The 24,731-nt window shown below is 34.8% G+C and overlaps 3 protein-coding genes across 5 annotated transcripts; 1 reads left to right on the forward strand and 2 right to left on the reverse strand.

Annotated features, from left to right (window-relative positions):
• Positions 1-185: 185 nt before the first annotated feature.
• Positions 186-10,368, reverse strand: LOC135164375 (CUE domain-containing protein 2-A). Of its 2 annotated transcripts, none has more exons than XM_064124651.1 (5): positions 10,162-10,368; positions 9,625-9,776; positions 7,269-7,605; positions 6,718-6,894; positions 186-4,173 (listed from the first exon to the last, which is right to left on the reverse strand). In XM_064124651.1, the coding sequence occupies exons 2-5, from the start codon at positions 9,738-9,740 to the stop codon at positions 3,913-3,915; spliced, it is 891 nt and encodes a 296-aa protein (XP_063980721.1). In that variant the 5' UTR covers positions 9,741-9,776; positions 10,162-10,368; the 3' UTR covers positions 186-3,912. The 2 variants fall into 2 exon arrangements, with proteins under 2 accessions (XP_063980721.1, XP_063980720.1); XM_064124650.1 differs by having other exon boundaries at positions 6,718-6,897; positions 10,162-10,359.
• Positions 10,369-12,146: 1,778 nt separating this feature from the next.
• On the forward strand, positions 12,147-20,141 carry LOC135164371 (STAM-binding protein-like A). Of its 2 annotated transcripts, none has more exons than XM_064124643.1 (7): positions 12,147-12,285; positions 12,589-12,740; positions 14,108-14,206; positions 15,450-16,065; positions 16,812-16,924; positions 17,942-18,044; positions 19,348-20,141. In XM_064124643.1, exons 2-7 carry the CDS (start codon positions 12,598-12,600, stop codon positions 19,414-19,416), a joined length of 1,143 nt encoding a protein of 380 aa, XP_063980713.1. In that variant the 5' UTR covers positions 12,147-12,285; positions 12,589-12,597; the 3' UTR covers positions 19,417-20,141. The 2 variants fall into 2 exon arrangements, with proteins under 2 accessions (XP_063980713.1, XP_063980712.1); XM_064124642.1 differs by lacking the exon at positions 12,147-12,285 and adding an exon at positions 12,332-12,489.
• Positions 20,023-24,563, reverse strand: LOC135164376 (congested-like trachea protein). Its single transcript, XM_064124652.1, has 5 exons — positions 24,025-24,563; positions 23,835-23,949; positions 22,516-22,830; positions 21,513-21,686; positions 20,023-20,375 (listed from the first exon to the last, which is right to left on the reverse strand). Exons 1-5 carry the CDS (start codon positions 24,124-24,126, stop codon positions 20,191-20,193), a joined length of 891 nt encoding a protein of 296 aa, XP_063980722.1. The 5' UTR covers positions 24,127-24,563; the 3' UTR covers positions 20,023-20,190.
• Positions 24,564-24,731: the final 168 nt, after the last annotated feature.

Here is a 24,731-nt window from a genome sequence, read left to right on the forward strand (position 1 = left end):
TAAAAAAACGTTTTCGCTTGTGATTTTTTCTCCAACTTTTTAATCATTTTTTTTTCTAATGAATTATATCTAATTTTCCACATTTTCGATATTTTTCGTCACTCTTTCCTTCATAATTGTACATACAATATAATAGTATTTATTATTTATGATAATTTCTAATCAGTTTTTTTATTCTTTACATCTACGTCTACGGCAAGGACCGGCCCACTGTGAAACATCTACATGTTTTTTTTTTTAATTCTAAAGAATATCACTGCTCACTACGTGAAGACTTCTAATGATTTCGAAGTAATTCTACACATCTGGCAAATGCTAATGTTTTTTTTTCAATTTTATCATATGATTTTCTTCGGATTTTTCATGAGAAAAAATAAAATACAAAACGGATTAGATTAATACATTCACTCAATTGAGATTCAATAAATTGGATAAAAATTAATGAAATAAAATTGGCATTTTTTAATTGTGACAATTGTAAAGCATAGTTGCAAGAAAATTCTCACTTTAGGTTTGGGAAAACTTGAGAAACCTGGAATTATTAGTGGTTTATCACAAAACGGATAAATTTACCATTTTTATTTTCCAATAGTGCAATAATTTTTTTTTTGCATCCGCTTCCCTCACATTCTAAATATACCCGATAGCAGTCAAGATTGTTTTATAACCAACCGTTATAACAATAGTAATACTGTTAAATAATATGGCGTGAATGAAGCAATAATTTTGCAGTGTCGACACAAACACAGCATTTTCCAGATTAAATGATCTATTAGACAGATTCCGTTATTTTTTGACAGAAGGGCATTTTTGTAATGAGATCTTATCTGTAGAAGTAGTAAACATAACAAATATGTCTAAGTTACATGGTGGAAATCTGGTAAAAAAGTTTTTTATGGAATTTTAAATCCGAATTGTGGACTACAAAGTTTCAACTGTTCAATTTGTTTGTGAATAACTCGGCAAAAATGCAAAATTTTTTTTCAATATTTGCCGTCGTATAGAATTTCAGTATGGGGAATCACATAAATATAAAATTTTCATTCAAACTTCATAGATTTTGTGATCTTCTTGAATCGCGCATAATCAAATCGGTAGCGACCTGGTAAAAAAAAATAAGTCACTTTTGACTATTGATCAGTTTTTGATGAATATCTCGGAATCCAAGACAGAAAGAAAATTTTTTATTATAACCTTTTTTGTGCAACAAATTGAGTACGTCAACAAATGTTATTACAAAAAATGCGCTATCTCTTTTCAATTCGGAGATATTGATCAAAAACTCGGCTCAGAGATGAGTCGAATTATTTCGTTTTACACCAGCACCACTGAAATCGAACATTTGGTTTGAATGGTAGGGTGTAGTGGAAATGGGCATTGTAATTTACAAAAATTAATGATACATATATACTCCTGTTGAAGCATATATTTATCGAACTGCCCCCTTTCAGTCAATTTTGATGTTTATTTTTCTGCGAAACTATTGATCAAATTGATGTCCGAAAATGCATTGTTTTTGTATTTTGCATTGCTTGCAGATTTATTAATTGTAAGTTGTATTATGACTTAGACATTTTTTGTCTTTTTCATCAATTTTCAAGAAATGCACAAAATTTTAAAAGCAGAAAAATTATCAATCAAAAGACCTAACGACAGTAGCGCAGTGGTAAAATGAGATAAATCGATTCGAATCTAAGAGATAGAAGAATTTTCATAATGACATTTATTGCATAACTTAACAGACTCCACAAAAAAGGTCGTAATCAAAATTTAGCTATCTCACATAGATTCCGCGATATTGATCAAAAACTAGTCGATAGTGACTTGTCTCGATTTACAACTTCGCTGCTGATGTACTTTTTTGCATTGAGACGATCAATAAATTTTTAAAAAATGCTAAAGAAATCGGCACATGACCAAAAGAGGCCAATACATCCAATACATTAAAAATCTGAGACACGATCTTAATACAAAAGTTCATCTTGACGTAGCCCTACCCTTAAATAAATTCAAAGATGATAGAAAACTCCACCCAATTGTCATATAATTTGATTACATGTGCAATGATATTTTTTTCCTGAATTTAATTATCATTTCAACTGTTGCAAAAACAGTTAACAAATGAAAAAAAATAACATTTCCATTGTAGATAAAGATTAATCTCTCAATCTTTGATCATTGAACGTACAAAAATTGAAAAAACGTTTGAAAAAAATCAATACTTTCCAAAATTTAATTTAGAGAAGATAATACTGATTACATATAAATTTTTTTGAATTTTGCTTATGCAATGGGTTGGAAAATTTCACAACTGAAAGTATTTCAAAACCATTGCATATTGAATCAGTCACATACCGACCTGAGGGTAGAGCTACTTTACATAATAAAGGGAGTACATTTTAGATGAATCATTTTATCAAATATATTCTATCGGCTATAGAGAATATCAATGAACGATCCCACTAATATTCGATTTGCGAGAAATGATATCGCAGGGAAAAATTTGCATGTTGCCTCCATCAATATGATAATGCTGTATTATCGTCAAACGACCTTCACTGTCAGTAGTTTTTCCATATTAGAAGCAAATTAATAATTATTTTGATTATTAACTACCTGTAAAATAGAGAAAATCGACAAACTATTGTGGACAATGCTTGAACACATCCTTACAAAAATTGGATTCAATATCTTGCTGAAAATGTCTGGTAAGTTTACCTAAATTGGACACACTGCTAAACCCTATCCGATAAAATTTTCACTTTCCGATTATTACAGAGAAAAGTTTTCTTAAAAAATTCACAAATATTGTAATAATCATTTAATATACTGATGAATGAGAGTCCATGAGAATACTAAAATGGTATAGAGCAGACTGATGTGCACAAAAATGTGAGGGGTTTACACTTGCAAAAGAAAACAAAACAAAATAAAATCCTAGAAAAAACTATAACGTACAAAAGTCTATACACAATATCAGTCACTAGAAAGACAAAAAGTGGTGAGAAAAAAAATAAAGAAATATCGTGATGCTGTGAAAAGCAAAAGCTGCACTAACCAGTCCACTTTTATGTTGACCCTCTCAAACAAGATGTTGCAAAAATTATTTCATTGTTCCTTGACCTTCGTCTGGAATTGCTGATACCCAGTAATCACTTCATTTTTTTTTCTTGATTTCAGCGACCAGGGGTATTTTCACACTGAGTGTTGATAATGATTACTTTCCAGGGTATCGTCTGTAGAATATTTATTTCAACAGTTGGGCTCTGTATTCGACGAAATTCTGTGCAGAAATCAGTAACGAAGTGGTAAATCAAAGTGGATTTTCAGCGATATTTCCGAATCTAAGGAAGATGGCGAAATTTTTGTCATTACATTTCTTATAGAACTTAATTTGCCCCACCAAAAAGATCCTGTCGTAAATTTTGCTATCTTCTTTAGATTCGGAGATATTCATAAAAACCTGGTCAATAGTCAAAAGTTACTGATCTCGATTTCCCCCTTCGCCACCGAAATCATGTGGTTGAATCCCATTAACAACAATTGGAAATTTTCAAGAGCCGCTGTGAATTAATATAAATTCAGAGGATTTTCACCGAAATGGACTGGCCAATAGAACGCTCGAACAACTTATCTCTTGTCTTCCCCTTTCGTTTTCACGGAAAACAATTCTAATCAAACTATTTTCCACTTTAAAAAATATAAAACTCATCGAATGGGCAAATTGAAAAATGTTAATCAGCAAATTACAATTTCTCTTGGAAAGCGTAAATTTGAAAAAATCAATTTCATCGATTGCAGTACGAAAAAAATATTAACGAGAGAACCTGCGTTACACGCGGGAGAAAAAAACATTGAGAATCATATATGCCTCCAAGGGGGTGGATCAGGGGGTGGAGGCAGGGTTACTGGTTACGGACGGCAGTGATTTCGCTTTCTGCCACCCTCGTTACCATCCTCATCCTCTCCACCGCGTCTTATTTCGGTGTATCTTTCCCCCTTGACACTTACGATCTTGTTATCCAAATAGCGAACTAATTTTTTTGGCTCACGCTTTGGGGTCACTGGTCGATGTTCACGAGAGTCGTCGTCACGATCGACGTAGCTGTAGCGGGCGATTATACGTGATTTAAGCTCGTCATCGTTGACACTGGCCTTTGCACGTCTGTTGGGCTGCACAAAAATGTGGGAGAAATTATTAGAATATATTAGAAAAATTTTGGGAAGGATTATGTGGGGGAAACGTTTGGGTTGACGTAGCTCCAGCCTTTAAGTAAATTCGAAGATTATCAAAAACTCCACAAAATTTTTAGGAAAATTGATCCCATTTGGAAACGTAACTTTTTCCTCAATTTAATTATCGCTTTTACTTTAAAAAGAGAAAGGGGAAAAAATAGATTTTGTAGAATTTGTGCAAATGGACGAACTAAATAAAAGGGAAAAAATGAAAGGGGAAGTGCATTACTCGTTGATGAGGATAAGTAACTGTATCATATACGACAAAAGATCAATCACCATTAGTTTAAGTGAATACGAGTTCCAAATTGTGGACTACAAAGTTCCAAGTGTGCAATTTGTTGCCTAGGCAGTCTCATCTTCAGTCTAACCATGTAATTTGGGGTGTTCCGGCTGATTCCCATGCTCATTTTCCTTTTTTGTACTCTTTCAAGGGTTTCACAGCGGGACCAGCCCCAGATCTCCACCCCGCAGATACAATCAGACATGGTAAGTGTGTTCTGCAGGTGGGGGCGTCTCTTGAACGAGCGCTTTCCAGTTCTTCTAGTTATATTAATTACTCTCTGGGCCTTTGCAGGTATTCTTGATAAGTGTCTGCTAAGATTATTTCTTGAAGTCAACCAGAATCCCAGATAATTAAATTCTTTAACTATCTTCACCTCTTGCGCATTCAGCAACCACCTCCCCCCTCGGTTCTTTCGAATGCGTCCTCGATTACTAAATACCATCATTTTGGTTTTACTGTCATTCACCATCAGTTGATTTTCCTGGGCATATCCTTCCAGCAGGTTAAGCATTTTTTTCATCTGTTGCGCATCCTCCACCACTAACACTACGTCATCTACGAATTTTGGAAAGAAGAATTTTGCCTTATCTATCCTCAATCCATCCATATTTTCCTGCCTATATGTATATATCCTCCAGGTCGTTAATAAAGATAGCAAAAAGTGGAGGGTCAACGGACAACCCTTCCATACACCAGTAGATGTGCTGAAGCTTCCTGAGATTATTGACCGGTAATGATTTCGTTGGTCGTCTGCGTATAAATCCGTCGAATCATGTGGTGCATTCTATGTCTCACTGCAAAGTTCCACAGTTTTTCCTTCAGGATATCTCGATCCACCAAGTCAACAGCGGCCTCAAATTCTACGAAGATCGCGTAGAGTTTTCCCTCTTTTGTCCTAAGTCGCTTGTTGATGATTGCATTCAGGACAAAAATGTGGCCTCTGGTCCCCCTCCTGGGCCTGAAGCCAGCCTGACTCTCGCAGAACTCCCTTGTCTTCCGCCCAATTTGACAGCCGAACTGCTGTGATTTGGGAAAAACTTTGTAGTCTCCTGGATGACGTCCAGGAGAGCTATGCTCCTGTAATTGCTTCCCAGGTTTTCATTGCCTGCCTTGTATATAGGGAATGGTCTAGCTAGACTGCATCCGCTGATAAGATCTCCCGTCTTCCACACCTCCGAGAGTACCAGAAAAAGTCCACCCAGGGCCTCCAGGGTTGATGTCATCACCCACCTATCTCCACACCTACCTCCCACCTACCGCCACCCGCTTGGGGATGTCATCCTCTCGGGGGGTTTTTCCATTCTTGAGACCGATTAGGCATCGCTCTGTGGTGATGGATCACCCGCCCAACCTGTGAGCACTGAGGTCTGACCGATTTGGAGAAGAGGTGGCCCTCCCTCTGCCGCACCACCTGGCATTCCATGATGTGTCTGGCGAATCGGGGGATGAGGCAGTAGCCCTGAGGGTTTTTCAAGGGGGTTCTTGAGGTCTCTTCGTCATGCTTCCGATTGATCGCCAACTCATCGAGAGTGTCTTGGTTCTCTTCCCCCACCTCTCCCGCTGCTGTCAAGACCTCCCTTCCCCCCGGCCCTTCTGCTTCTCAGGACGCTCTATCAGGCAAGCATCTTCTTTAATTAGGAAGTGCTCCAGAGGAATGACCTTCCTTTCCCTGAGTACTTTAGCGTTACCTGGGGGGTTACCTCCTTTCTTTGGCGTGCCAGCTCCTTCCTCCTCGTAATGCATTTGTCATCAACTTCGTTGTTGTTCTGATCCTTCCCTTGAGATACCTTCGTTGTTTTTCCTTGTATTTCTTCACTCGAAAACTCCTCATTCATCGAGCCCTCCAGAGTCACGTTGTTCCTAATCTCCTTGAATTTTATTCCTTTCTTTAGTCCTATATCGGCTCTGAATATTTCTCTTGGCATCGGTACGATTGCCCCCCCCCCCTGGGGGGGGCTCCGCTGCGAGAATAGCTCAATAACTTGTCACTATTTACCATTAAATCTTTTTTATACCTGAAAAACTTAATGAAAATACGCTTGTCTATCTAAAAGCGACAACACTTGTCGCCACCTCCCGGGCCATCTGATGCTCGAACATGTATTGGTTTTGTATTTTGAACTGTGATAATCATATCCGCCTGCAGAGTTATTAATTTTCAAGGGATTTTTGGACATTTTTGGGGAGTAACGTACCGTTAAATAACTGAGGTTGCTGGTAATACTTTGGCCAGCCTCTTGTCTGTGGAGTGCAAGTTGAGCAGCTTTTGTAATATCACGATCAGCGATTGCCAGGCAATGACGTATCTCAGAAGGACTTGCAGCTGGAAACATCTCCTGGAGAAGAGAAATCTCGTGCCAAGAAGCTTCCTGCTGCTGTGAGGAATATAAAAGCAAATGATTATATCACCAGCGACGAGGTAAAGCGAGATTGACGTATTTATTATAAATAAACAGAAAAAATTCGGATTTTTTTCCAAGAACGTTTTCAATAAATATTGAACAATAAGTGAATAAAAGGGACAATTCAAAATGAGTAGTGATCACGTAAATGATGGCCATCCAACGTCTACATGGGGAAAAGGAAGATGAAATGCCAAATCATTAATTAAAATATGGCTCCTTCACTTTTTTTCGCTCTCGGGGGCTTTTAAGCTCAGTTTTATGATGGAATTATGAGCACTTGCGACGAATAAAGTGGCGAATAAAAACGACATTCGAGATGGTTAGGAAAATAGTGAAATTACCTCACTGAAATATTCTCCACTGGAATCACTTCCAGCATCACTGGTTTCACAAACGTGATGAACTTGCATTCTCTGTGAATCTGGGGGTAATAGCGCTGTCAAGCTCAGGTGACTGAGTGGATCATGGGTCTGGCAATCGCTGGAACCTTTTGTATTCTGTCTTAATTCACTCTCCACATCCAATAGCCATTTGGACACAGCATCTTTTTCGATATTTGAAAATTCAGGGAGACAGGCTGAGACCATCTCGCAGAGCCCTTCAACGTCCAAATCCTCCTCTAATGCACTCTCTTCTACCATTGACACGACGTAGGAGAGAACTATGTCATCGATTAAACTGTGAAATGAAGATATTCATTTAATTATGGAGACTTTTTTGATTTATTTTCTTATGAAGCCTCCAATAGCCCTAATACATAATAATTTGTAAATTAAGATAACGAAAAACTCTTATGCAAGAAATTGCATGTATTGTATTTGTATGTTTCTTGCAATAAATTACGTTTAAATTTAAATTACACAAGTTCAGTCGCATAGTGGAGACACGAGATAAGCCCACAAATTATCATATCATCGATTTTTGATTAATATTATTTGATTATTGCGGTAATTATCAATCGATTATGAAGAGAATGATTAATTGAGCAATGAGTAATCAGTGTAGGATAATATTTTAAATTATTAATTGACTAAATATTTACAGCGACAGATTTTCCGATTATTCTATTAATGAATACTTGCAAACCATATTTCCAAACTTCTCCGATTGAATATTGATACAGGAAAATCGCCAATTACTCCATTCACCAGTAATCATTATTGAAATTTATCGCCGACACAAAATCAATGAGTAATTGAAATTAACGATCGACTGATGAAACACTCAAATATTGGAATTGAGTAATTATTGATCAATCAAATAATGACTAATTATTATTACTCAGGTTCATCCAATAGTCGGTTAGTTACAGGGGGAGAAAAAATTCTTTAAAAGTTACGTGTTTGTTCCGTAATTTTCCAGTAAAAACAATATTCGGAAAAAATTACGGAACAGTTACGCACTTTTTTACTGAACTTTCAGGAAAAACGTCGAGAATGTTCAAGAAAAAGTACGAAACGTTCAGTGAAAAAATGCCTAACTCTTCCGTAATTTTTTACTAAATACTGTTTTGACTGGCAGATTACGGAACGGGTACGTAATTTTTAAATAATTATTCTCTTCATATAGTAATTACAAAGTAACAAGTTCTAATTATCGGATTGCACCTCGATTTCTCATCAACCGAATAATAAACGTGTGCAACTTTCTTTATTTAATGATGAAAAAACTGAAAAATTATTGAATAGCATTACTGATTGATTAGATAATGCGAGAGAACTCATAGTTATCATCACTTTTCTGTTAAAAAAATTATTGTTCGTCCTCTCACCCACGCGAAAATTCAGGTATTCACTTAAAATTCAGATGAGATCTTCCTTTCATCACTATCACGAATGGTATTACAAATGAGCTTAATTGAAGGATTAATTTCGGAGATATTCAATTTTAAATGTGAAATGATTATGTGGAATATCTCAAAAATAACTGGATCGAATTTGTTTTTTTATGAGAAAATTTTCGTCTTGATGTTCTCTATCATAATCAATTGCTCAATCAATCAATGTTTTATTTCCAGGATCCGGTTTTACACCTTTTACAGAAAAAAAAAATTCCTTAAATAATATACGCTGTACTCGATAATACAAAGGACCTTAGTTGTACGGTTCACGTATACGAAATCTATTTTATAAAACCTCTAAAAAGAAAACAAAACTAAAAACGAGTAACAGTTCGGTCGTATTTCCTGATTTCCCCCTAAATTGTTACCTGGGCTGTCTCTGCTTCTTTATCATAATCAATTGAATAAAATAGTACAAAATTATAAAAATAAATAAATAAAGATTTCTTAATCAACTAATTAGCTGCTTTTGTTCATTTCCTTATGTAGATTTACATAAATTCTCCATAGACATAAATTAATAGTAAAAAAAATATTGTAAAAACTATTCGGAAGTTCTCCATCAATTTGTTGATGGCAAACAAAATATACTCATAAATTTCAATAATTCATCTACAGTCGAATATCTGCTATCATCTCCTTATTTTCTAAATATCACAGGATTTAAAAGAAATAGCAAAATTTTCATTATAGCATTTTTGTGGGGCTAATTGAGTACTAAACAAATGTCCTGACAAAAATTCTGCCATCTCCCTTAAATTCCAAGATATTCCTGAAAAACTCGACTGATAGCCAACTCAACATATCTCTATTCACCCCTTCGTTTAATAAATTGGAAACCGAAGAATGAACATCACCTTAACTGCGCCGTGGGCACTTGCTTCCTTACGAAGCTAAAGAGTGATTTTTTCACGAGCTCCTCCTTCTCATTCATAGTCTGCTCCATGATTCTGCAGACACTTCCAACTACCATCAACTACAGGATCTCAATTTCTTGAAGCTGGTCCTCCTGAATGAAAAGGAGAAAACCAGATAAAAAACGATTAACAATCAACAACACACCACTCAATTCGTCAAAAAAAACATTGAATAGTGCAGTGCGAGACTTCGTTCTAGTTCGCCCCAAACACCTTTTTCAATCAATATATTTTCATTGCTTTGATTCCACTCGAGACTGCAAACTTTAGTGCATAAATTCATTTCCTCAGCGTCCAATTCGATCAATGATGGGAATAATGGTCAATTTATTGTGATTAGGAGGTGGAGTCCTAGTACCCGGCGGGGTTGGAGAAAAAAGGGCCAACAATGTCCGAAATTACATTCGCACTGCATCCCAGACCATAGTCATTCCACCCCAAACAACATGTATATCAATCTTAATGTACACAACACACCTTGAAATTGTCGTTCCAATGATTGATTTGAAGATCGAGAACTGATTGGCTGATGAATTAGAAATGTCGATTTTTGTGATACAAACAATGGTTCCGACAATTTGACAGGTCAACTTGCAGTAGGGATATGAAAGGGATTCTCAATCTTTATCTCCCCCTGGAAATGCCGCCCATTCGATTCAATGAGAGGGAGAAAGAGAGAAAGGAGGGAGAGAGAGTGCAAATTTCTACACAAGCGCTGTCTTGCGGCACAACTGTTTTGACATAACCTACCCCCCGTTTCCAGATTTCAGTGAAGTTGGCCACAAGTTGCTGAGCCCTCCAGAATTCGATGTTTCTGTTGAATTCCCTCCTAAATTGCTACGGTCCTGAGGTTAGAAGTCAGTTGTCTACAGCTTTTGCTGTCAAACTAAAATTTCTCAGAGAATTTTTCTGTTTTTTTTTTCAAAATGAAAGTTCTCGAAACAAAAACTTCGCAGGATGAAAATTGCTTCAACGAAAATATTTTGTAGTCGACATTTTTGGTGATTTAACATGTGTTGAAGTAGCAAATGAAATTTTTTTTAAGACGACGTTTTTTGTTTTGTTTTTATTGACAAAGTTCTTGATTTTTTTTTGTGTCATTGACAATAATTTAATTTCGGACGGTTTAATGATTCATGAAAATGAAACATTATGTCAAATCCAGAATTATAGAAAGTTTTAAGGAATAATTATCGTTAATATTTCTTGTAAATTATTTGACATCAAACATAAAAAATTAATTGAGAATGTAGAGGATTTATTATAATTTATTACAATGAAAATGACACATCAGTATATTTAGTTGACTTACCTGAAGGTACTAAATGTAAGAGCAGTCAAACATTTGTCTTTGGATGATTAAGAGGCAATTTTATAGGATTATTTATCATCGCACTTTCTCATCATTTTAAATCTATTATTAAAATTCAATGCTAACTTGTATAAAGGACTCATCTTCTTAAAATCACTGCTGTTGTTTTCCATGTATGCATCGGTATCCCCTTTTTACGATTAAATTAGGAGTAGCTTTTAATTGCTTATTGGAATTTAATTCTAATTTAGGTAGAAATCGATTTATGTGATGATTTTCATTTCGTCGTATTTAAAATGAAGCCCTCAACAAAGGAAATGATTCTTAAAATATTTCTTTAATGTAGGGAAAAAACGAATGTCTTCATATAAATTAAAATTGAATTTCCATAAGCCATTAAAATGTTCTTCTAAGCTAATCGAAACAGTGAAACTTAATTTATATAATAAACACGTCATCTCTGACTACGAAAAGAGGAGTATATGATCCATCATATAATGATCACGATTATTATCCGATGATCATATGACCTTCTTGAACAAAACGAAATTTCTTACCCCCTGAAATGTTAATTCTTCAAATTTCTATTTGTCCATTACTTCATACAATATGTCAATATTTTATAACAATCATGTAAAATATAATGATTCCGTTGTTCTGTGATACTTTCAAACAGTAATAAAAAGTGTTTGTCAGTATTGACACTGCTTGATATGTCTGGACAAAAATGAATCATCTGTCTATAGCTGTTTTCGTTCCATCTCAGTATGTTACAGTTTTTGTAGTTTTTCTCCAAACAGTACCGAAATGTTTAGAATATTTTTAATAAATAGAACCAGAGAAGAAACAGAAAGGAATGAGTGAACAAGGGCCTTTTGTCAAATAGGTCTAGAGTGTCAAATCTTTGGTCACTAAGAGTCAGTTGATCTGGAGACATCATACGAGAAAGATATACCTTCTGCGTGCGATAATAAAAAATTAAAGTTAATAATTAAATCGTTTTTATATTATTGAGACAGTCCCTATCCATAATCCAATAGTCAGTGATATTTTTATTTCATAACAAGATTGATTTGGCGTTACAGCGCTAATTAATCGTAAACGAGCACGTTATTGTTCTATCTCCAATTGAATTTTAATTTTTGTTTTGTTGTAAACAGTCGTCAATGACCCAGATGTCAATCCGACTAAATGAACAATTGAAAAAAAATTTTTTTAATCACAACTTCAGCCACTGGACGAAGAGACCGTACACCGGACCTATCACAGTCGTTTTTCAATGTTATCAGGTTCGTAGCAATTCGAGGGGGCATTCACCAAGTGCTCTAAATATTTCCAACTCCGGTGGTTCGTAGCTACTTTCAAACTCATTTTTATTATGACTCATAAAGAGCCAAAATCGTAATTGTATAGACTTTAGTTTTTTATGACAATTGAATTTATGCAGTACAACAAGTCAAACATTCCACTTTACACGGAGTCACCTGAATCAGGTAAATAGTGCACAAATAGCCTTCGGCAATGCCCCCTCCTCATGTGTCATTCAACGTTAATTGTTAATAATCAATGACTAATATATTGTTCTACATCAGTAAGCAAACATGAACCGAGAACGAGACAAGTCTGCAAGTACAAAAAATATTTCAAAAGAAGATGTATCTATCACCGATCCTGCAGGCCGTTTGAAATACCTCGCTGACTGGCATTCCGCTGTTGAAATAAATCCTAATCATCCTGCGATGAGGTAAATTAAATCTCAATTATCGACGAAACAAGTAGATGATGACAGTTATGCGACTGTAGATGAATTCTTGAAGTGCATGGGAATATTTTATTTGTCATCAATCAATTGATGACGAGCTTCTGAAAGGTCTTTACAAGATGTTTTTTTTATTATTAATTCATTTCTATAAAGAATACATACAGATCTAAATATAGAAATGATCCAAAACATCTTATTAGTCGATGAAGAAAGCTTTATTTCTTTATTTTCATCACTGCCCTATTTTATTCAATTGATTATGATAGAGGACATGAAGACGAAAATTTTCATATAAAAAAAATGAATTCGATCCAGTTAATTTTAAGATATTGCGCATAATTATTTCACATTGAAAATTGAATATCGACGAAACTAATCGTTCAGTTAACTTAATTTGTAATCCCATCGGCTATAGTGACGAAAGAAAAATCTTGTCCTAACTTTAAGTTAATGTTTCGATTTTTGCACAGGGGAGAAGGTGAACAACCATTTTTTTTAACAGAAAAGTGATAATACCTATGATTTCTTCCAGAGTTCACCTTCCAATTCTTGATTGATTCCAATAAATTCAATTATGACGAATAAGATGAAAAAAAAAACTGAATACCTCGCTTACTTTTAGAGATATTTCGGAAAAGTGAATTATAATCAAATCATGATTTTTCATGAATACCTTGGCCTATCTGATAAAACTATCTGATAAAATTTCAAATTTTTTGGAATTATTTTACCCATCTATTTCATTTCAATTCATTTTATTTTTTATTTTTTTTCATTTAAATTTTTATTTTCTCTGATTTTCAAAATGTTTTCTTTGTTTTACATCACCTGCCCGTCCCTCTGTTTCTCCTCCTCATCTTTACAGCTCCTCAGGTACATTCGGTATATCCACTATCACGTGTTTATTTTATTTATATATTTATTTAGGCCTACGTTTCCCTTCTATTTTTCCTCTTAAACATTTCTTAGTATGTCCTCTAATACCTTCAATTTCTCTACTCTTTCCCTGACTAATTTTTCGTTGTGCTGTACGAATTCGCTACTCTTCTTATCCTCTTTTCGTCTTTTTCCCGTATTATTATTATTAGTATTATTATTTATTTGCACTACCCTCCTTTCCCTTCTCAATTAGTCTTTCATTGCTCTTCTGCTACCCTGAGGGCCTTCTCCACTCTCTCCCACAAAAAAAACAAAAAAAAAAGAGTCGTCTCCTAAGCATCACTAAGTGAAGCTTTAGACTATGCTGTACCTCGCAATTGCATACCATCATTAGTTTTGGACAATTGCAATGTTTCCATGCGGAAGCAAGAATTTGAGATTTTACTAAATTGTTGATTATCATATTCAAGGTACTATCGAGCTGGAATTGAAATGAATAGGATGGCAGCGGTGTACTTGAAGGAAGGAAATCTTGAATCTGCATATGGATTGTACATAAAATTCTTAACGTGAGTCAGTAGTTTTTAAATATGTAAAGCTTTTCCTGACAACAAAATTCGATAGCAATTCAGAATTTGGGTTTATGGGTCTCTTAATTTTTTTACTCATACGGTCTTTGCGGTAAAATCATGACTATTTAATTCAGCGAGAGACGATTAATATTCTACGATATCCAGATATGGTGAAGGGCCCAATTTCCGGAGGAGTAAGGATTATCTACAATTCCATGACGCGTGAAGAAGTTTTTTCTTAATCGAATTCTGAAAGTTGACAGATCTGAGGCCATTCATTAGGTTTTTACGATAGATTGATATTTTATTTGCAGTTAAATGTTTGATAAATTGTTAATAACTGAAAAAAATTGGATGATTCCCCCACGACCGAGTGTCCGGACATCGGATGTCTCGCCGTTCTCGTGTTTCTGGCACTCGTGAGTCCATTTTCCGGGAGTGATGAATTGAAGGGGGCTAATAGAGAGCATATGAGGAAATCAACAGTTCTGAGTCAAATGCAGAATTGTCCGGCGGAGCTTTTCAGCTTTTCCGTAAAATTTTCTTTATTCTTATTATCCAAAAAAGTAGTCATTCATCTAAATTCCGAAAAACGTATTTTTATGACTGTAAAAGGATCAGAGGACAGCATCCTGTGAGATTATTCTGCTGAAAAATATCATTCCGGTGACTATTACCACCTGGCATTGCAGTGGCCCAGTATCCGGATTAAAAAATTTCGATTAAAAAAAAGTTCTCAAGTTATTTTCATTGCACGTGTTCTCTACTATTGGTATATGGGTAAAAGTAGATAAATAATGTAGCAAGACAATCAATTACTTTAACTTTATCACTTTATTATTGGCACGAGGAAGGCACGAGTGACCTAGAGGACCGTTGTCCAGAGACTGAATTCTTACTATTTAAAAAAACTTGACTAAGGGAAAAAACAAGAGACCGTTTATGACTCCAGAGGACAGTATCCTTTGAATACCATATGTGGTCAGGATTACGACGCTCTCAAGTTCGGAGCGCAACAGATAATAAATTAGTTCTTTTCTGGAGAGTCTTTCAAACACGTCCTAAACCTTGTCGAGTGATTTTTGAAGATAAACAGAAGAGCTGTGTTCTAATTTTCCAACATTTACAATTGTTATTTAACTCCTAGAAACCCATGAAAATCACTTTGCTATCACATTTTGTTGTTTGAACATTTTCTATCATATCTGACTCATTAATCTCAAATTGACATCATTCATAGTTTATTCTTAGAAAAAATTAGGCACCATCCGCTGTACAATACGGTGTCAACAGCAGAAAAGGCAAAAAATAAAGAAATGCTGAAGCAGATCATCCCCACAGCTGAAGAATTGAAGAAAAAATTACTGGATCAGTATAAATTGGATGCGTCTGCAGCAGTTGAGAGACTGAAACAACAGAAAAAACAAGAAGAAGAGGAGCGGCTTCGAGCGTGTGAATTGGAAGATAAAACATCCAGTTTGCCATCTGTAACTCCGACTACAGATTTTGATCCTTGCGAACCATCTCCACATATAAAATCAGATGACCCGAGTCTACCGGTGTTCGATCGTTCTTTGAAGCCAACGCCTTTCCCAACCTTTAAATTTGGTTTGAGGCAGCTGACCATACCTTCCAAGATGATGACTGAATTTTTAAAATTATCTCGCCCGAACACCATCAATAACAAAGAGACATGTGGAATTTTGGCTGGAAGTTTAGTCAGAAATCAATTATTTGTTACTCATTTACTCATTCCACAGCAGATGGGATCTCCAGACTCGTGCGTTACTCATAATGAGGAAGATATTTTTGATTACCAAGATCAACACAACCTTATTACATTGGGGTGGATCCATGTAAGTATTTCACTACACTGATAGAAGAATAACGTACATTCTAGGGAACATATTTTGTCGGATGCGTGTTCTTTCATACGAGAATAGAATTCCATTGTTTCCATATAGTTAACGAGACATTCGTTTGAAAATGAGTAATTATTCCATTAAAAATACTACTAATAAAAAATACTACTAATAAAATACTATCTTAGTGCATGCGGTTCCGTTGATGTCGTCTGCAATAATTTTTCAGATCGACGAAATGCGATACATTCAAATAAAAATTTAAATGTCATAAAATATTCGGGGAATTGAAGAGTATACGATAAATTTGAACCTCCATGCGATGGAATCATGGGAATTCTGTTTGGAGACCTTAAAATCAACTATTGAAGCATTTAAGTTAATGATTGTGGAATTCATCAAAAGTGATCAGATATTTTGTATCGTCAAAGAATTATTCCCTTGGCACTATTGAAAAACACTGAGTGTTCGAATCAATAAATAATCCGTTCGTTTTACTGCATTTTTCTTGGCAAATACCTGTTTTACATAAAATTGGATTTGTTAATATATAATATGATTATATTTGAACTAATTATAGTTGCCTTTGGCTGTTCAATAGCCAGACAAAAATGCATTCCTGAGTGAAATGAAAATAGTTCTATGACAGCAAAATATTTCTTGATGAACTCGCTTCAATGGGATTTTTTATATTTGTCTGGGTAAATCTGAATTCTAAATACTATTTGTTCTTCATACAGACCCATCCGACTCAGACGGCATTCCTATCCAGCGTAGATCTCCACACACATTGTGCCTATCAGCTCATGATGGCAGAAGCAATTGCTGTTGTTTGTGCACCAAAATACGAAGAGTGAGTTTTGTTAAAAATGGAAATTCTTTTCTACGATGACAAATGCTGGACCCAAGTATCTAATTCCTTGACAATCGTGAAATTGAATTTTTGTAGTTCAAAATCAGTAGTGAAGTGGTAAAACGAGATAAATTGATGATCTCTGAGTCGAGTTTTTGCAGAACACGTCCCAATCTGATAGAAATAGCAGAATTTTCATAATTACAGTTGTGTAGTGCTCAATTCATTTCCCAAAAGGAAATTATTATGCAAATTTTGGAATATAATGGACTGTGAGGGGTCTGCAGTGGAATATAATTGGAAGAAAAATAATCTGATTCGACTCAGAGTCGAAAATAATTGGGATGGAAATAATCTCACCCTAATAATGTTCTCCTTTATTACTGAGACATAAATTCTTGTAGATTATTTCGTATATGTTCGCCACAAGAATCGAATGTCCACAAGAGGAAATTGGTGCGGATTTATCGGGAATTATTAGGCAGAAGACATCGTTGTAGTGAATGTCAACAATATTTTTCACTTTTCCTTTAATATTTCCATTATGAGTTGAAAATGATTTTATAAATTATAATTCAACATACTTTTTCATTATGACGGTCATATTTCATCAAAATAAGTAGATTTTTCATGCTCCTTGACGATTACTGTCGAAATTGTCAGCAAGACGAATCGAAAAGAACTACGAGTGCCATTAGTTCTTACAAAAATGTAAAATTAATAGTTAAAAAAGGGAAAAAATCTAACAGTGTAAACAATGCAAATACGATAGACTAACAAAATAGCTGATAGTGTAAATAAATTATGTAGATTTGTACACTTTAAATACATTTTTGTCAAGTTACGAATACCGATATCTGTCCACATTGTTAAAATTTCGAGATATTAATGAAACGTTGGTCAATAGTCGAAAGCGACCTATCTCGTTTTACCACTTTGCTACTGAATTATGATTGGTATAATCAATGTTTATATTGTTTCAAGTTGTCATTCTTGAACATGATCTACCTGTTTCAGGACGGGCTTCTTTATGTTAACTCCTGAGCATGGATTGAATTTCATAGCTCGTTGTAGAGCTGTTGGATTCCATCCACACCCTAATGAAAAATCTCTTTATACGGTAATTATGCAATTCATTTATCTAAGAAGTAAATGTAATTAAGTAGTTGGCTCACTTACAAGGAATATCTGTTAGATTTCTATTGAATTTCCTTTGACAAATGGCACAGCTGTTTCGGGCATTTGTAAACAGAAATCATCCAATAGGAATTCTAATCTAGTTATTCTATTCACACCTTTTCCACAGGAATCCCTAGAGATGAATTTATGTAATTTTTTTCTGTTTTTTTTTCTCCAATTTGAACAGAATCTTTTGATACACTGAGAAAAAAATATTTTTGTGAAGAATATAGGATTTCTAATATTTTCGTAAGTACCAGGACAGTAATCATTACGTTTATTAGTGTGTGAAAGTATCACAGATAAACGGAATTATTTTATTATCCTTGTTTGTTATAAAATATTGACATATTGTATGAAGTAATGGACAAATAGAAATTTGAAGAATTAACATTTCAGGGGGTGAGAAATTTCGTTTTGTTCAAGATGGTCATATGATCATCGGATAATAATCGTGATCATTATATGATGGATCATGTACTCCTCTTTTCGTAGTCAGAGATGACGTGTTTATTATATGAATTAGGTGTCACTGTCTCGATTAACTTCGCAGAATACCTTTTAATTGCTTATCGTAATTCAATTCTAATTTACATGAAGACATTCGTTTTTCCCTTATATTAAAGGTTTCTTTCTAGAATCATTTACTTTCTTGAGAGCTTAATTTTAATTCCGAAGGAATGAAAATCTTCACATAAATCTATCTCTACCTAAATTATAATTAAATTCAAATAAGCAATTGAAAGCTTCTTCTATTGTAAGCGAAAAAGTGGAAACCGATTCATACAAAGAGAACAACAGTTGTGACTTCAAAAAGATGAGTCCTTTATACAAGTCAGCAGTATAGTCTAATAATGAATTCGAAATGATGAGAAGGTGCGATGATAAACAATCTATTAAAATAGCTTTGAAAAAAACTTTGCCAGATGATGGTTTTTAAAAAAACATCTTATTGATTTTACAGTCACGATCAATCGAATGACGTCGGTAACGTAAACGATTGACGTTCAACCGACGATATTGACATTCCGTCGAAACTTCCTTACAATGTCCCTTATTCTCAAAAAAATCAAAAATAATATTCGCAAAAAAGCAGCCCTTTGGCAACAGTTGAAATAAGTATTTTTTTCTCAGTGTAAACGTCCTCGAAAACTAATAGAACGTTAAATGAATACTTTGATGTTTCATACACATTAGAAGTATAATTTGAAGTAAAACTAGAATCTGAATTTCATTCATTACAGCACGCAGATCACTGTAAGCTCGATGCAATGGCAAATGTGACAGTTGTTGATCTGCGAAAGACCTCTTGAGAGAAACCAAAATTTATCTCACGCAATTTGGTGATTGTGTCTCCACTACACGCTGTCACTCCGCTGAAAAATTCCCCAAAATGCCTGCTCCCAATCCAGACCCTCTTAGACTAATCACCTACCCGACCAGCACCATCCTTATCATAAAAATCTGGAGAATAACCCGGAACCATCCAAACCATAAACCCAGCTTTCCTGTCAACCTGGTTGACACCACGACGTCACGAGTCACGAATACGGTGTCGAGGCATTCTCAGACCAAGAATTCCTACGCATCCCCTCTACCAATTTCCAACTAATCACACTCCTACATTTTCTTTAAAATTTCGTACATTCCCAACACTCAAAACACTCTCACCCAGCTGTCCCTTGGACACTCCACACCGTTCCGGATCAGAAGAAACATCGAGAGGACCAGCTCTCAAAAGTTGTAGCGTAGAGAAACTTAGTAAAACGATTCTTCGCTCACACCGGCGTTATTTCCTCATCGCCTGCTCACCGCCACAGCAATAATATAAAAATCACCAAATACGTAACGAATCCACCGCTTCACGAGTCAATTAATATTTATTAGATTCTTTTATTAATTTACGAATGGTAGAAAAATTTATTCGCTGAAAATAATTTCTATATTTTCAAATCATTGTGCTTCATTAAAGACAGGAGTTAAACTCTGTATATAAAATTTATAATGACCATAAAGTATCAGAAAAACCTGATATAAATTGATAATAAATTCGCTTTATCACCTAGTCACTTATATGTGTGAATGCATTATAAATTGGGCGCTGCCCAGTTGAGGCCATTCAGAGCAAGTTCAAAACCGAGGAAGCAGGCAGCATTGGCAGGAAACGCTCGGAGCATTACAGGCACAACTCCTTTATAGAGTGCAAGAGGTCCTTCCTCACGCATTAGTTGTTTGAATACATCTCCGATGCCTTTATAAGTTCCTTCTGGAGCTAGAGTTGAACGAAATTAAGAGAAACGCTATTAGATATTTATTGAAAATCGGTAGCAAAGTGGTGAAACGAGATAAGATGAATTATCTCTCATGATCAGTTGAGTTTTTGATGAATATCGTTGAGTCTAGGGGAGACAGCGGAATTTTGGTAATTCATTGTTTGCTGAGAGTGAGACGAAAGTGAGATGTCGATTAGACAAAAGATGGACTTTTGGAACAGATAGAAAATTAATAAACTCGTGAAGAGGACGTCGTTATCAGCGTGCTGGCCCTATTACCAAACCCTCCCAAGAGCACAGTTTCGGGTCCTGGTGATGAAGGATTTTTTCATCGCCAGGAAACGAATCCAGTGCAGGTGGAGTTAGTTATAAGTATGTAGAGTTAAATATAAGTTAGCTTAGAGGCAAGTGCGGGTAGGGAATTATGCTGGTGCAATTGAGAAAACTAGAAAAGATTTACTGAATGTAAAATCATTTTTTTTTTCAGTTATGCCATTTGGCACTACCCAATTTAGTTATTTAATGAAGTCGTGAATTTATAATCACTATTGAAGATGTTATTTATTGCGGAATAATCCACACGTTTTGATATTTGAAACGGCTTTACACTGATGAACTTCTGAATTGATATTCTATTTTTCACTCAAATGTCTCGATAAATTTGATAAATCAGTTAATAAGTGATTTAGATTCAATAGGTAATTTTCAATGAATTAATAGAGAATGAACGTCATCTCCAGTTAATGTATTTGGTGATGTAAACAGTCGAAAATTGACGTCAATAGGGTACTGAGGATAACGTGTCCATCTTACTATTATTTAAAATTATATGATCACTTTGAACAATGGGGAACATTTTCAAAGAGGATTTGAATAAATATTGAGAAACATGTGGAGAGTAAAGATATAAAATAATGAAAGACAACGAAAAATGAAGTGTTTAAAGGCTCAAAGGAAGAAGTAAAATATTCAAAGCGGTTACAGAGGACTCGTTCGTAAACTTCGTACCCATGAAATTTATAGAATAAAATTGAAACAAAAATTAACAGTAAAATGTCATCTGTCAAATCGCTCCAGCCCCTGCCTGTCTTCTCATTTGATAATAATTTCTAAGTATAAAGAAAAAAGTGGTTTACCAGTTTGGAAACGACTCTTGAGGACATCAGGTGGCATTCCAATGACCCAATTGGCAATTCCTGCGCAGCCACCAGCAAATATTGTTGACCATAGACTCAATTTCTTGCCGTCTTCAGCCATCAGTCTCTGGATTCCCTCATACGTTAAAAAATACATTCCACTGGCAGGAACATCTAAATAAATATTGAGACCGTTATTTTAATTTTTGTTTGAAAATATCCCAGAAACGTCCAATGACGATATTATCCTTATTTATCATAAAATATATTATATGAAATGATATATTGTATGATATATGGATATATGGTATGAAATGATGGACAAATAGAAATTTCAAAAATCAATATTTTAGTGGGTAAGAAATTCGGATTTGTTCATGTTGATTACATAATCATCGTATAATGATACTGATCATTATATGATGGAACCTGTACTCCTCTTTTCACAATTAGAGATGATGTTTTTATTATATGAAATAGATTTCTCTGATTTGATTAACTTAGAAGACCCTTTTACTTGCTTATAGGAGTTTAATTCTAATTTATATGGAGGCAGTCGTTTTTTCCAAATATTAAAGAAGAATTCTTCTCAGAATCATTTATTTCCTTGTGGGCTTCATTTTACGACGAATGAAAATCTTCACATAAATCTATCGCTACCTAGATTATAATTAAATTGCAATAAGCAATTAAAATCTGCTTCTAATTTAATCGATAAAGTGAAAACCGATTCATACAAGGAGAACAATAGCTCGGATTCCAAACAGATGAGACCTTTATACAAGTCAGCATTAAATTCTAATAATCGATTTGAGATGACGAGAAGGGACTATGATAAACCGTTCTTTAAAATAGTCTCTTAATTATGAAAAGTTGAATGGTTGACTGCTCTTAAATTTAGTATCTACAGGTAAGTCAACTAAATATACCGATGAGAATTTAAAGTCTTCATTTGCTATAAGACCAGAGAGTGAATTAAGTTGTAATTAAGTTGCTTCTATACCTCTGAGGAGAGTAGCTCCAGTGCCTTTGTAAATACTCCTTATTCCGCCTTCTTTATACAATTGTTTGACACAATCAACTGGTCCATTATATTTTGCTACTGCCTGGCCATGCTGGATTTGAAGAAGGCATTTAATTCGTTCACCAGGTGCCATTATGACTGTCGTAAAAATTCCACTAAAAGCGCCAGCGTAGAATAGCTGGACAGGCGTTAATTTTTCATCATCGGATTTTTGTTGGAGCTTCTTTCCAACTCCATAGCCTAAAAAGCTCATAGCAAAAATCGGCGCAACTCCAGTGAGAGGAGCACCCATACCTGAAATTACAATTCAATGAGTAAAACGGAGCTAGGGAGAGACCTGAAAATTAGGGACGAGGTGGCGAATCATATGGAAAAATGTCAACAATTTTTTTCTGTCTTTTACATGCTTCAGATATATAATTTTGATAAATAAACGAACTTTTCGGTAGTTGATATTTTAGAAGTCCTCTAGTAGGCGAATAAAAATTTCGCAGCTTTGGGAGTAAATTCTTTAGAACGTTTAATGGAATTTCTGTTGAACCCTTATTAGAAATTTGCTCCAATCATTTTCTTCAGATGAATGTTGAAGAAGATTATTGTACAAATAAATAATAATGAGGGTATACTTTCTACTTTTCTTCATTTTACATAAAAAATAAAAAAATGAAATAGTCAATTCCATTGAATCGTCTGTTGTAAACTTTAATTTATAATTTTCTCCTAGTTTCTTTGTCCCTGTGATATTGTCATCCTGTAATATTTAAAAGCATAACTGGAAATTTTTACCTGAACCTTGCAATTTTATCCCGAAGGGTGTAATTAATGACAGTGAACTTAAAAAATAAGATCTTCCACAGAGCAATATCTCATAGAAAAAATCGTGATAGTACAATGACTGTCATGCGTTTTTTTAATCGTTTTGTGATCCTTTTTAAGAGTTGAAAAAATGCAATAAAATGTTCGCACCATATTGGACCTTCAGAAGCTCTCAATTAACGATAAAACGCAACAACGTTATATTTCTTGACGTCAATCCCAGCATAAATTCGCCAGAGAAATACAAAAGAAAGGATTTTTGTCCGCAAAGATGTAAAATATTCTTAACTCTCTTCCCATCGAACAAATTGAAAATTTAAATTTTCAACTCCTTCGATTTTCTAACGTGACATCTTGTGTTAAAAATTTTTTTCAATGTCGGAGTAACTTGGAAATTAATTAATTATTGAACCAGAGGAGAATATAAATTAACTACTGCTGTTTCACCACGTCATAACTGTAACATAATCAAAAACATGTGCCTTTGTAGAGTCCCCGTAGTCCTTCCTTCGAAACAGTTTTTTTTGCACAATCCCATGTCCCTTTGTACAGAGGAGATTCACCTGGTGCCGGCTTTGGAGCAGTTTGCAAGCGAACCTGAAAATTAATAAAATTAAAATACTTCACTCTCTTCACTCGATCACATTATTTAATATAATTATGTAACATTACCTTTATTGTATCAAGTGGATGGCCAGTAATAACAGTAAAAATTCCTCCAACTCCCCCACTAATAAAATATTTCACAGGACTGACAGATTGACTTTCAGACATGATATTTATGTTTTATTGTCTTTAGCACTGATGTTATACACGAGAGAATGACAGGCAGCTACTGTAAGGGTAACCGGTTCAACTCAACGGATGTTGAACTTTGGAACTCAACGAAAAAAAAAAAAAAACTCTGAATAACAATATAGACACAAAAGGAACGAACAAATAATACTTTTTGATTTCAACTCATTGACAAGATCACTTTATCATTATTGACCTTAATATTTTCTTCTCCTCACGAATGCCATTGCATCATATTGTTAATTTGAGGAAGAGCAAGTAGACTAATGCAAAAGCTGCACTAAATGAAAACACGCGTTTAAGTGACAACGTATGTTCATATATGTGTAACAGATTTTGGCCAAGTGGACGCCATAATAGAAAAGCCCTTTCGAAATTGCTTTCAATCATCAGCCCAAGGTACGCCATTGTCTCCTCAGGAACGTGAATCGAGACCAGCCCACTGCAACTCCTGCTCGATAGCTGCCCAGATATTGTCACGTCCTAGGTGGCGCTGATGGCTATATGCTCGATCTCGCTTGGGAGTTTGAAGATTTGAATACGCGCCAGGATTTTTGTGCGCGTTGGCAGAAAAAATAAAGTAA

Source organism: Diachasmimorpha longicaudata, chromosome 7 (assembly GCF_034640455.1).
Source record: "Diachasmimorpha longicaudata isolate KC_UGA_2023 chromosome 7, iyDiaLong2, whole genome shotgun sequence".
Classification (NCBI taxonomy): domain Eukaryota; kingdom Metazoa; phylum Arthropoda; class Insecta; order Hymenoptera; family Braconidae; genus Diachasmimorpha; species Diachasmimorpha longicaudata.

Coding starts and splice junctions, on each gene's coding strand:
- LOC135164375 (XM_064124650.1), bottom strand. CDS start 9,740: ATGGTAGTTGGAAGTGTCTGCAGAATCATGGAGCAGACTATGAATGAG. Junction 7,606..9,624: donor GTGCCCACGGCGCAGTTAAG/GTGATGTTCATT, acceptor TTCATTTCACAG/TTTAATCGATGACATAGTTC. Junction 4,174..6,717: donor GCAACCTCAGTTATTTAACG/GTACGTTACTCC, acceptor ATTTTTGTGCAG/CCCAACAGACGTGCAAAGGC.
- LOC135164371 (XM_064124643.1), top strand. CDS start 12,598: ATGAACCGAGAACGAGACAAGTCTGCAAGTACAAAAAATATTTCAAAA. Junction 16,066..16,811: donor TTACATTGGGGTGGATCCAT/GTAAGTATTTCA, acceptor TTCTTCATACAG/ACCCATCCGACTCAGACGGC. Junction 16,925..17,941: donor TGTGCACCAAAATACGAAGA/GTGAGTTTTGTT, acceptor TACCTGTTTCAG/GACGGGCTTCTTTATGTTAA.
- LOC135164376 (XM_064124652.1), bottom strand. CDS start 24,126: ATGTCTGAAAGTCAATCTGTCAGTCCTGTGAAATATTTTATTAGTGGG. Junction 22,831..23,834: donor ACTACGGGGACTCTACAAAG/GCACATGTTTTT, acceptor TTGTAATTTCAG/GTATGGGTGCTCCTCTCACT. Junction 21,687..22,515: donor TGGAGCTACTCTCCTCAGAG/GTATAGAAGCAA, acceptor ATATTTATTTAG/ATGTTCCTGCCAGTGGAATG.